Source organism: Canis aureus, chromosome 1 (assembly GCF_053574225.1).
Source record: "Canis aureus isolate CA01 chromosome 1, VMU_Caureus_v.1.0, whole genome shotgun sequence".
NCBI lineage: Eukaryota > Metazoa > Chordata > Mammalia > Carnivora > Canidae > Canis > Canis aureus.
Window position 1 is genome coordinate 114,282,148 of NC_135611.1, and position 13,012 is coordinate 114,295,159.

At 46.1% G+C, this 13,012-nt stretch overlaps 1 protein-coding gene across 2 annotated transcripts in view; it reads left to right on the forward strand.

Moving 5' to 3' along the window:
• Positions 1-7,370, forward strand: part of FCGBP (Fc gamma binding protein) — a 38,932-nt gene extending 31,562 nt beyond the window's left edge. For both annotated transcript variants that reach the window (XM_077851915.1, XM_077851925.1), the window contains 3 exons: positions 2,961-3,347; positions 6,802-7,070; positions 7,195-7,370. In XM_077851915.1, coding sequence (XP_077708041.1) covers positions 2,961-3,347; positions 6,802-7,032 — 618 coding nt within the window. In that variant the 3' untranslated portion in view covers positions 7,033-7,070; positions 7,195-7,370. The remainder of the gene's footprint in view (positions 1-2,960; positions 3,348-6,801; positions 7,071-7,194) is intronic.
• Positions 7,371-13,012: the final 5,642 nt, after the last annotated feature.

Sequence of the window (13,012 nt, forward strand, 5' to 3'; positions counted from 1 at the left end):
TGTTTTTAAGATTTTATTCATTCATTCATTCATCAGAGATGCAGAGAGAGAGGCAGAGACATAGGCAGAGGGAGAAGCAGGCTCCCTGCGGAGACCCCAAAGCGGAATTCAATCCCAGGACCCTGGGATCACGCCCTGAGCCAAAGGCAGACACTCAACCACTGAGCCACCCGGGCGTCCCTCACCCCAGTTTTTGGTGGCTGCACCCCAGTTTTCCTGGCCACCTCCAAATTCTGCTTCCATGTCACATTTCCCCACCTCCTGTGTATGTGTCACAAAACCTCTCTGGGCCTCCCTCTGCTAAGGATACAAGTGACTGCATTTAAGTTCCACTCAGATAATCCAGGACAGTTGAGATCCTTAATTTATCACATCAGCAAACACTCTTTTTCCATATAAGATAATATTGACTGGTTCCAGGCATTGGGACCTGATATTTTTGGGGGGCCATTCAGCCCCCCCAAAATATAGCCCCTTATCTGAGCCTCATTTTCTTCATGGGGTTAATCATCATCCTTGCACCATAGGTGTCTGAGGATCGGGTGCTGTGGTGCCTGAAGGGCACCCGCTGGGAACCGGGCCTTACCCTCTGCCTTCATCACACAGTAAAAAACCCCAACAATTTACAACAGCACAGTAGCTGATGAAGTTAGCCATCCTCTGCTGATGGAAGTTGAAAGTGAATCTGATTTATTTTTGCACTTGATGTTTTCTGCACTCTTGCTATGCCCCACGTTTGTGACAGGTGTTCATTTATTTAGTGATCATAACAATCCTGTGAGATGGGCACCACTGCCACAAAGAGAACTGAGCCCTGATGGTCCCTTAGCAAGTGGTAATGCTGGGATTCACATCCCAGCAGCCTGGACCTACCCTCTGAACTACTAGGCATCCCACCTCCTCAGAAGTATATATATATCAAGGAAAGGAAAGATGAATGACCACATTCCATCCTCATTCATCTCCATCATTTTATGAATGGCAGAAAGATAGGCCAGAAGGCTTAGAAGTGGAAGACTTTTGGGGAAAGAAATGCCAAACTCCTTCCTCCAGGTGTCACCGCCTACAGGAAGCCCTCCCTGATCATCCCCTAGGCTGGGTTAGGTATTACCCCAGTGCTTCCCCCATCCCAGTCCTCACCACTCTACCTGTGCTAGAAGGTTTCTTGGATTTGTCAGTCTGGCATTCTCCAGGGAAGTCTGGGCTGGAGATACAGATGAGCAAGACATCATAGAGAGATAGTATTTATCTCTTTTGTTACATTCATTCATTTCTTTTAATGTTTGCAGACTTATATAATTTTTTTAAGGTTTTGACTTATTTATTCATGAGAGATACAGAGAGAAAGGCAGAGGGAGAAGCAGGTTCCCTGCAGGGAGCGCAATGTGGGACTCGATCCCAGGACCCCGGGATCATGACCTGAGCCAAAGGCAGACGCTCAAACACTGAACCACCCAGACGTCCCTAGACTTTTATTTTTAAAGAATTCAAACTTAGGGATCCCTGGGTGGTGCAACGGTTTAGCGCCTGCCTTTGGCCCAGGGCGCGATCCTGGAGACCCGGGATCGAATCCCACGTCGGGCTCCCGGTGCATGGAGCCTGCTTCTCCCTCTGCCTATGTCTCTGCTTCTCTCTCTCTCTCTGTGACTATCATAAATAAATAAAAATTAAAAAAAAAAAGAATTCAAACCTAAGAAAACTTGCAAGAATCATACAAAGAACTCCTGCATACTCTTCCTTTAGGTTCTTATTGACCTTTTGACACGTTTGCTTTGACATCCTCTCTATATAAGTATATATGCACATTTTTTTCTGAACTATTTGAGAGTATGATCCTGACACAGTCGCCCTTCATCCCTTAGTTCTTTAGCAGGGATTTCCTAAGAATAAGGAAACTCATTTACATGATTATGATGTGATTCACTTCAAAATCAGGAAATGCTAATCTAAAAAAAACAACAAAATCAGGAAATGAACTCTGATTCAATACTATAAAGATTCTATTTGAATTTTATTGGTGGTCCCAGTAATGTCCTCTTTGACAATCACCTGTCCCCCTGGGCCAGAGTCCAAATGAGGATCAGACACTGCTTTTAGTTTAGTTTTTTTTTTTTTTGACACTGCTTTTAGTTTTTATGAGATTTGATGAGATCACCAGGTGTTGGACATAGAGAGAGAAGGGAAAAGTCTAAGGATTGAGCCCTGAGCAAAGTAGTGGTTAAGGACTTGGGAGATGAGGATGAACTTGAAAATGCAGTGAAGAGAGAGCAGCCAGTCAGGTGGGAGAAAAAAAGTTATTTCCTGGAGTTGGGTTCCCAGGTGGCCTTGAGTTCTGGGGCTGTGAGTGCCAGGACCCTGGGATCTCTGCAGTGCTCACTCCCATCTGGTATCAGTTTGCTTTTACCCGGTTACAAATCACCCCAAACCCTAGGGGCTTAATACAACCATTTGTTTAGTTCGTAAGGCTGGGGCTCTGCTGTGTGGGCTGGACTCCACTGGGTGGTCCTTCTGCTGTTCCAGGGCTCGCTCATACATCTGTAGCCCTGCGGTGGGTCAGCTGAGAGCTGGCTGGAGCTCTGTGGTGGCAGCTGGGATCATCGTCTCTCTTCCTTGGGGATGTCATCCTCCAGCAGACTAGTCCACACTTGTTCTTGTGGGCAGGATTCCAAGAAGGAGAGAGAGAAGGAGGGACGGATGGAGGGAGAGAGAGAGAGTGAGACAGCTGTAAGGTCTCATGAGGTCCAACCCTCTGGGTGTGACACTGCTTCTGCTGTCTTACAATAACCAAAGCAGAGTGTTGAGGTGAACCCAGATTCCTGGGAGGAAGGGGAAATAACCTCCACGTCTCTCGATAGAAGTTGCTGCAAAGTCACTCTGCGTGCATGCAGAGCTTTGGGAGATTGCAGCCATGGGTGTGATCCACCGCACTGAGGTCACCCAGCCCCTCTCTCTGTGCACAGGTGAACTCCTCACTGCTGAGCTCAGACTGCCGCCAGCGCTGTTCCTGTTCCTCAAGCACTGGCCTGACGTGCCAGGCAGCCAGCTGCGGGCCAAACAGCGTATGTGAGGTCCAGGCGGGGGCCCGGAACTGCTGGACCCCCCAGGGTCTCTGTTCCCTCTCTGTAGATGCCAACCTCATCATCTTCAATGGGTCCCGCAGAGCTTTCCACTCCCAGGGCATCTATGAGCTGTCTTCCCTCTGCCCGGGACTACCAGACACCACCATCCCCTGGTACCGAGTGGTTGCAGTCCTCCATGCCTGCAAAGACAAAGTTGAACCTGTGGACGAGGTTCACATCTTCTTCAAGGATGGGCTGGTGACTCTGAGCCTAGAGAAGGGCGTGTGGGTAAGCCTGGCATGGGGACGTGTCTCCCCTGTGCTTTTTGTTCCTCCTGCTGTGGTGTCCCTGCAATCCTGGCTGCCCATCTATCTTGCGTTTCCTTTATCCAGATCTCTATAGTTTAGTCCCTGCATTTGTATTTGTCTCAGTATTTCAGACTTGGTCTCTCTATTCTGAGTTGTTTGGTTCTTGTTTTTGTTTGTTTAAGATTTTATTTATTTGGGGGGAGAAGGAGGGAGGGAGAAGCAGACCCCCTGCTGAACAGAGAGCCAGGACCCTGGGATCATGACTTGAGCTGAAGGCGGATGCTTAACTGACTGAGTCACCCACACATCCCTGGCTGAGTTCTTGAGGAGTGAAAACATGCTCAAATAAATTAGTCGTTCTGATAATAGTGTTAATCAAAACTCTATTGGCTGTAAGCAACAGAAACCTGAATTCAGATTGCCTTGAGCAAAAAGGAATTTATTGTCCCACAGAACTAGAAAATCCAAGGATAGAGCCTCAGGAGTGGCTGGATCCAGGTGCACTGGCAGTATTATCTGGATTTGTACCTCTGTCTTTTGGACTTGCTATTCACCCACCCAGTTTCATTTCTTTTGGCTTCCCAACACATACCCACAGAATGGGGGCTCTTCTTATCCTCATTTTCTTTCTTTTTTTTTTTAATCCTCATTTTCTTATCCTCATTTTGCACAGAGGATAAACTAGGGCCCAAGAAGCTGAAGTCATACATTCAAGTCATTCAGACAGTGCCTAGGAGATCCAGGCTTTGAAACCACCAGCACCAGACTCAGTTCCGAACCACTTTGGTAGGAACAAGGTGCTGTAGATACAAGGGACCTGATTGTGTCCAAGTGCAGCGTTCAGTGGGAACTTCCCCCGGACTCTGATGATTACAGGCCACTGATCCTTCCCTCACTTGTCCTTCAGCTTGCTCTTCAGGACCCTCTCATGCCTGCTGTTGTTTGCCTCCAGGAGTCTGTTTCAGCACTGGTGCCCCTCGTTCTGCCCCTTGACTTCCTCTCATGTACATTTGCATTTGCCAAACCCCCTGGTTCTCACCACCCCAATTCCAGATTTCTGATAGAGACTCTGGCCAAGCTGATGTCGGCTTATGATCCAATCATTCATGGCCCATGTGGAAGAGTCCCAGACTCAAACACAGATGCCAGGCTACCCTAAGCTCCTAGATGAGCATGTCCTTATTTCTGTGACCTGTTTATTGATTGTAGAGATATCCACCGGGGTCTTCTGGGTTCAGTGGAGATACAGCTGATGCTCCACACACCTCCCTCAGTGGATGATCTGCATCCCCCCTCCAGCGCGTGGAGACAGGTCAAGGTTCAGCCCTTGCTGGAAGCAGGGAGGCTTGCATTCTCTCTTTAGGGTAATCTGGACCAATCATTCCTTTTCTCAAGCCATCTCCCTGATCCATAATTCAGATTCACAGACACCTACTCTTGACCTCTCCTTGCCCCTCTGAGAAACAGTTCTCTGTATAGCAGACAAATGCTCTAGAAATGTGAATCAGATCAGGTGTAAAACTCTACAGGTGGCTTCCCAGAACAACATTCCAAACTCAAGCCACCTCCTTCCCTTGGCCTACGAGGCTGTGTGATCTGACTCCTGCTGGCCTCCAACCTCGTTTCCTGTAACTCCTTCCCTTGTTAGCTATGCTTATGAAAGGCCAGGCTGACCTTTCAGCAAACCAAGCTTGTTCCTTTGCATGTACACCTTGGGCCTTTGCATGTGCTATGCCCACTGCTGTGGGGCTCTTCTCCCAGGCAATCTGAGTTGACACCTTCTTGTCCTCTAGGCCTCTGTTCCAGCGTTGCTTCTACAGAAAGGCCTTTCCTGACTACCTACAGAAGCTCCTCCTCTCCATCCCAGTCTCCATGCTATTGTTCTCTTTGATTTCCTTCAAAACACTTATCGCTATCTGAAGTCATCCATTATTTGCTTGTGTTTGTTGCCTTTCTCCATCACTAGCATATAATCTGCAGGTGGACAGTGGTCCTGTCCCTCTTGGTCATCACTTTGCCCCCAGTACCCAGAATGGGGCCTGGCCACCCAAAGAGGATTCCCAGGAAAAGGTGGTTTTTGTGAATATATTCAGTCCATTCCCTCTCTGACAGGCCATATGCTGAGAGACACAGATGATTCAGACCCAGTTATTATACCTCCATAGATTGAAGTCTGATGAAACTTTGCATCCACTCCTCCAACTATTCTTCACTCTATCCATCTCTTTTTCCTTCCTTCCAGCCATCTATTCTTCTACCTCTGTTTCCCTTTTCTCCTCTCTCTTTGCATCCCTTTTCCCTCCCTCTGTTCCTTCTTTCCTTTCTTTTGTCTATCCATCCACCCATCCATCCACCCGCTCATCCATCTACGCACCAGTCCATCCATCCACCCACCCATCCATTCACCCCCCAGTCCATCCATCCATCCATGCATCCACCTACCCATCACCCATCCATCCACACATCCACCCACCAATCCATCAGTCCGTCCATCCATCCATCCATCCATCCATCCATCCATCCATCCATCCAGGTATATCTATCTATCTTTCCAATCAAAATCAACTGGCAGAGGAAGACTCAGACACAAAGCATTTAGAAAAAAAGAACTTTTCTTTCAAAGAAGGGTTCTCTACGGAGTCTAACTCTAGAATAATTAATTCATCAATGAAAACAAACAACAGGGGCAGTCTGGGTGGCTCAGCAGTTTAGCGCTGCCTTTAGTCCAGGGCCTGATCCTGGAGACCTGGGATCGAGTCCCACGTCAGGCTCCCTGCATGGAGCCTGCTTCTCCCTCTGCCTGTGTCTCTGCCTCTCTCTCTCTTTGTGTCTTTCATGAATAAATAAATAAAAATATTTTTTTTAAAAAAAGAAAACAAACAACAATTATTTAAAGGGAAAAACTCATGAGGTTCTCAAGGTTACTGTGTCCACAGCTTATGACAGAGAAACAGTAATTTTCTCACATGATTGTGATACTTTCTAGCTCGTTACTTGTCTGTAGATATCAGCATTGAAAAAATAAGACATGAAGTTGCTCTTGTTGGGAACCAGTAACTTAACAGGACACACACAAGTGTTCTTTTATTTTGAAAAGGAGAACCATACGGGACGATGCTGGGGTTGGATCGTGTGTTTATCTATCTGGTACAAAGTGCTCCTCACCACCCTGGCTGGCCCTGGAATGTTTTGTGCATTCTTACTTATCCATCAACCCATCTCTCTGTCCTTTTAACCATCTCTCCAAATCTCCAGCTAGCTTATGTATGCATCTCTATATACGGTGCGTCAATCCATGTCTTTATCTCTTTTGGCACTTGTGTCTCTGCTTTTGCTCCTTGAACTTGTTATCTTGCTTGGAGTCTCCATCTTGGTAACCCTCCAACTCTTTTGTGACTCTAGCCTCACCTCTGTTTTTCCCTTACCATCACCAGGTGAATGGTCTCCCTGTGACTCTCCCAGCTGAGTTATCGGCATCTGTGTCCATACGTAAGAATCCCGATGGCTCCGTGAGTGTTATTCAGAAGGCAGGGGTCCAGGTGTGGCTTGGCACCAACGGGCAGCTGGCTGTGATGGTCAATGATGACCATGCTGGAAAGCTGTGTGGGGTCTGCGGAAACTTTGACAAGGCCCAGACCAATGATGGGCATGACTCCAGAAGATGACAACAGGAGAGCTGAAGAGTGCAGGACTTCTCCCCATGGTGAGAGATGTAGCATGGAAGCCAGGCTACTTGGGGGTAGGGGCACCTGGGTCCTCATGGGAAGGGGGCAGTCGGGGTAAGTGCTCAATCTGCAAGAGAATTGCTAAGAGTCTGTCTCTTACAGTCACAGCTGATCAATCATCTCCTGGGAATGAGGACTTCGGGACCTGACCCTCCTGGAGATTCCAATAATTGGAGGGTGCACAGTGTCCCTGTGTGCCCCTACACTGTTCTACCCCTTTGATGAGCCACTGAGGCCAATTGCTAGAGCATTGAATAAATATCTCAGGCTAAGCTGCATGCCAATGTGTCTTATGCCTTCTCCACTCTGACTTTCCTTCTTGCACAGCAGCTGTCATATGCCTGGGGCATCTGGCACATGATGAATATTTACCGAAGGGTGAAAGGATGATTGGAGGTATGGGTGGGTGAGTGGACGGATTATGGGTGGGTGGAAAGGAGGGGAAAGGGAGAGAAGGAGGAAGGGGACCTGGATGGGTGAATGGGGTGGCAAAATGGAAAGATAGGGACATGGATAATTAAAAGTAGATGAGGGGAAGATGAACAATTGAATGGAGGGAAGGAGTCAAAAATGGAAAGAGGGTGAATAGATTCTGGCTTTATAATTTATAATCCAACAACTTCTCTGCCACTTGGTTTCCATATATGTCTTAGTCTATGCAGCTGCTATAAGAAAATACTGTAGAATGGATGGCTTAGAAACAGCAGAAATTTCTCATGGTTCTGGAAGCTGGGAAGTTCAAGATCAAGGCACCAGCAGATTTGGTGCCTGGCGAGAGTCCTCTCCCTGGTTGATGATTGGCTATCTTCTCATATGTGTCATCATATGGCAAAGGGCCAAGGGAGCCCTCTGGGGATTAGTTTATAAAGGCACTAATCTGGGGCGCCTGGGTGTCTCAGTCAGTTGGGCATCTGCCTTCAGCTCAGGTCATGATCTCAGGGTCCTGGGATCAAGCCCAGCATCAGGCTTTCTGCTCAGAGCAGAGTCTGCTTCTCCCTTCCTCTCTCCCTCTGCCTCTACCCCTGCTCATGCTCTCTCTCTCAAATAAATAAATAAAATATTAAAAAAATAAAAATAAAGTCACTAACCTCCTTCATGAGGGCTCCACCCTCACAATCTAATCACCTCTCAAAGGCCCCACCTCCAAATACCATCACATTGGGGATTAGGTTCCAACATAAGAATTTTTTTCTAAAGATTTTATTTATTTATTTATTTATTTATTTATTTATTTATTTATTTGAGAGAGAGCACAATCCAGGGAAAGAGGCAGAGAAAGAAGCAGACTCCCCACTGAGCAGGGATCTCAGGGACCTCATCTACCCCCTTGCAGGGCTCAATCCCAGGACCCTGGGATCATAACCTAAGCTGAAGGCAGATGCTTAACTGACTGAGCCACCCAAGTGCCCCTCCAACATAAGCATTTTTTAAAAGATTTTATTTATTTATTAATGAGAGACAGAGAGAGAGAGAGGCAGAGACACAGGCAGAGGGAGAAGCAGGCTCCATGCAGGGAGCCGAACGTGGGACTCAATCCTGGGGCTCCAGGATCAGGCCCTGGGCTGAAGGCGGCGCTAAACCACTGAGCTACCCTGGCTGCCCCAACATAAGCATTTTGAAGGGACTCAAGGGTTCAAACATTCACTCAACAGCATCTTATTTGCTTGTTTGTTTGTTTGTTTGTTTGTTTGTTTTAGAGAGAGCACTGTGTGAGCAGGGGAAGGGGGAGAGGGAGAGGGAGAGAATCTCAAGCAGACTCCTTGTTGAGCACGGAGCATGATGTAGAGCTCATCTCAAGACCCTGGGATCATGACCTGAGCTGAAACCAAGAGTCAGATGCTTGACTGAGCCACTCAGATGCCCCAACAGCATCATATTTAAAGCAGAGTTCATGATAGTACCTACCTCATAGAGTTGGAGTGAGGATTCAATGTGTCCATTCAATCCACAAGTCAAAATTTGAAATCTCTCTTCCTTTCTAAACCCTTCCCCCACCTTTCCCATGATGGCCTTACCCACCCAGTGACTAGCGCTGCCAATACTCACTGTAATAGAAAATAGGGATCGTTCTTGATTCTTCCCTCTCTTTTGCCCTCCACTCAGTTCATCCACAAATCCTGTTGGGTTGTATCAAAATGTACCTGAAATCTGCCTTTCTTATGCCTACTTGATACAGCCATCACCCCTTTATGCTGATGATGCCAACAGCCTCCTACCTGCTCTTCCCCTTTTGTAATCCACCCTCACTGCTATTTGATGACTCTTCCTAACATATAAGGGGGACTATTGGCTAGAAACTTCTCATAATAAAATCAAATTCGCCATCTTGTCCTATAAGGCCCCTGCCCACCTCTGCTGACTCATCTCCAATCACTGTCCTCCTTGCCAATTATGATTTGGGAACTTGATCTTTCAATGTACTGAACATGCCAGATTTTTCCCACTTTACTTCTTTGCAATATGCTGTTCTTTGCACTTACCAGATGATTAGCTGCTTCTCATCCTTCAAATGTCAGCTTACATGTTAGCTTAAGGCCTTAGAGAGGCCTTTCACAGCCACGTCATTTAAAGTGGATTCCCTGTTACCCTCTGCGCCAGATGCTTGCCTGCTTGCTTATTTCCTTCCTAGCATTTGTTACACTTTAAAATTACTTTTATTTGACTTTCTGCCCATTTAGAAGTAACTCAAAAGCAGAGACTATATCTGCTTCATTCACCACTTTATTCTCAGCACCTAGCACACAGTAGATACTCAGGACATACTTATTGAATGAATAAATGGCCAACGATTAACCTGGAGTAAAGATTTGCAACATACCTAGTAAAGGATTATATCCACAATATATAAAGAACTCCTTCAAATCAATAAAACAAGATAGCAGCCCAATTAAAAAAAAAAAAGAGTGGAGAATATACATATGCAATTGACAGAGAAAGAAATCTACATATGTTGAATGATTCAATAGGTCAGGTTATCCATATATAGTATTTCTGAGCTTCCCAGCAACTCTGCAAAACAAGGATAGATATAAAGAAATAGACTTATTGAAGTTAAGTTGCCCAAAAGCAGGTTGTAACAATGGAGCCTAGATTTGAATTCAAGTATGCCACCAAACACAGTCCTTTCCACCGAATTTTGGTGAGTCTCACATAGGCTCAACTCCCTTTCAAGAAAAGGAATTGAGATGCCCTAAAAATTAAGATGAAAAAGAAACAATCCAATAGTAAAAGAGGCAAAAGGGCAGCCCCGGTAGCTCGGGGCCGCCTTCGGCCCAGGGTGTGATCCTGGGGACCTGGGATCGAGTCCCTCATCGGGCTCCCTGCTGGAGCCTGCTTCCCCCTCTGCCTGTGTCTGTGCCTCTCTCTCTCTCTCTGGCTCTCTCTCTCTCTCTCTGGCTCTCTCATGAATAAATAAATAAAATCTTTTTTTAAAAAAAAGAGGCAAAAATTTTAGATAGCTAATAGATAGATACAAATGGCCCTTAAAAATAAGAAATGCTCAGGATCCCTGGGTGGCTCAGCGGTTTGGTGCCTGCCTTTGGCCCAGGGTGTAATTCTGGAGACCTGGGATTGAGTCCCACGTCGGGCTCCCTGCATGGAGCCTGCCTCTCTCTCTCTCTCATGAAAAAATGAATAAAATCTTTTTTAAAAAAATAAGAAATGCTCAATCCTACCCATATTAAGAAAAAGGGAAATTAAATCACCCAAGATACCACTTCTCACCAACCAGATAGACCTCAACAACAGAATTTACTGACAAGGCTATCAGGAAAAAAAAAAAAAATCTCATATCCTATCACTGGGAATGCAAACATAAGTCTGATGCAGGGAAACTCAGCAGTATCTTTCAAAATTATAGATGCTTTTTTCTCCCGACCCAGTGAACTCACTACTAGGAATCCAACCCAAAGCTACAATGACAGTAAAAGGATATAAGCCAACGCTGTTCATCATAGTGCTCTTTATGGTTTAAAAAGGAGGGGAGGGGTGCCTAGGTGGCTCACTCATTTAAGTGTCTGCCTTTGGCTCAGATCGTGATCCCAGGGTCCTGGTCTCCCCGATCAGTGAGGAGTCTGTTTCTCTCTCTCCCTCTGCCCCCACCTCCATTCATGCTCTCTCTCTCTCTCTTAAATAAATAAAATCTTTTTAAAAGATTTTTTTAAAAAAGATTTTATTTATTTATTCATGAGAGGCAGAGAGAGAGAAGGCAGAGACGCAGGCAGAGGGAGAAGCAGGCTCCAGCAGGGAGCCCGATGTGGGACTCCATCCCGGGGCTCCAGGATCAGGCCCTGAGCCGAAGGCAGATGCTCAACTACTGAGCCACCCAGGGGTCCCAAATAAAATCTTTTAAATAAAGAGAAACAATTCAGATATCCATCAGCAGCCTGGTTGATTTACATATGAACTATTCTGCAGATGAAAGTAAAATAAGGCATATTTGGAAACACTGTTACTGGAGTGATCTCCTGGTTATGTTATGAAGTGAGAAAAGCAAGGTGGGAACAGTGTCCATAATGAAAGAGACCTGGGATCCCTGGGTGGTGCAGCGGTTTGGCGCCTGCCTTTGGCCCAGGGCACGATCCTGGAGACCCGGGATCGAATCCCACGTCGGGCTCCTGGTGCATGGGGCCTGCTTCTCCCTCTGCCTATGTCTCTGCCTCTCTCTCTCTCTCTCTCTCTCTCTCTCTGTGTGTGTGTGACTATCATAAATAAAAATTAAAAAAAAAATGAAAGAGACCTAAGAGAAGGAGTACAAGGGGCTTTTAGAGTACTGGTAATGTTCTATTTGTTGACTTGAATGGTGGTGGTATGGGTTCTTCCCTTTGTGATAACTCATAAAGCTGGGCAGTTACATGCACTTTTCTGTAGGCATGTCATACTTCCCCAAAAAAAACAGTTTTAAAATGAAAAAATCGTAATCTCTGAAAATTCTTGGCCAGTGTGTGTGTGTGTGTACGTGTGTGTGTGTGTGTGAGAGAGAGAGAGAGAGAGAGAGAGAGAGAGAAAGAGAGAGAAAGAGAGAGAATGAGAGAACAACCAAATGAAGGGAACTTGTTTGGACCCAGATTTAAACAAGCAGCAATTTTTTTTAAAGATTTTATTTATTTATTCATGAGAGACACACAGAGGCAGAGACATAGGCAGAGGGAGAAGCAGACTCCCTGAGGGGAATCTGATGCTGGACTCGATCCCAGGACACCGAGATCATGACCTGAGCCAAAGGCAGACGCTCAATCACTGAGCCACCCAGGTGCCCTAAGCCATTTGATTATTACACAGCTCCCAGAAATCCAGAATAAACTCAGCAGGTTTTCCATCTTAACATTTAAACAGATTTTCAGAAATGCATCTGCGTGGCTGGAACACCCCGCACAAAGAACTCAAAAGCATTGGTTCAGTCATTCATTCAACAAACAGTGACTGAGCACCCACTTTGGGCCAGGCCTTGTTCTAGGTACTGAGTGATACAGCCATGAATGGGACAGGCCAGTGCATTCTCCCGGAGGTTTTTAGTTGTATCTCATAGTAGCACTTGTTTTGCTTTGTGCAATGAATGTAAGGATGAATATTAATATTATAAAATTACAAAGCACCAAATTCCCAATACTTCCGCAGAATCTGCTCACTCGTCCCTCCTTCCTCTGCCTATACCCTGATCTTGTCCATCCTTGTCTGCTAGCTGATCCACTGCAGCAGCCTCCTCCTTGGTCTCCCTCCTCTCAGGGCTGTTCCCACACTCTGTTTCCCATGTGCAAACAAGGTGATCCCATGTTAGATCACATCCCTTCTTTGTTCAAGAATCTCCCATAGCTCCATCTCACTTGGAATAAAAGCCAAAGTCCTTTCACTGGCACCCAAGATCCTCACACAATTTCCTTTGTTACCTCCGGGCTCTCATCTCTTTCTGCTCTGCTTGCAA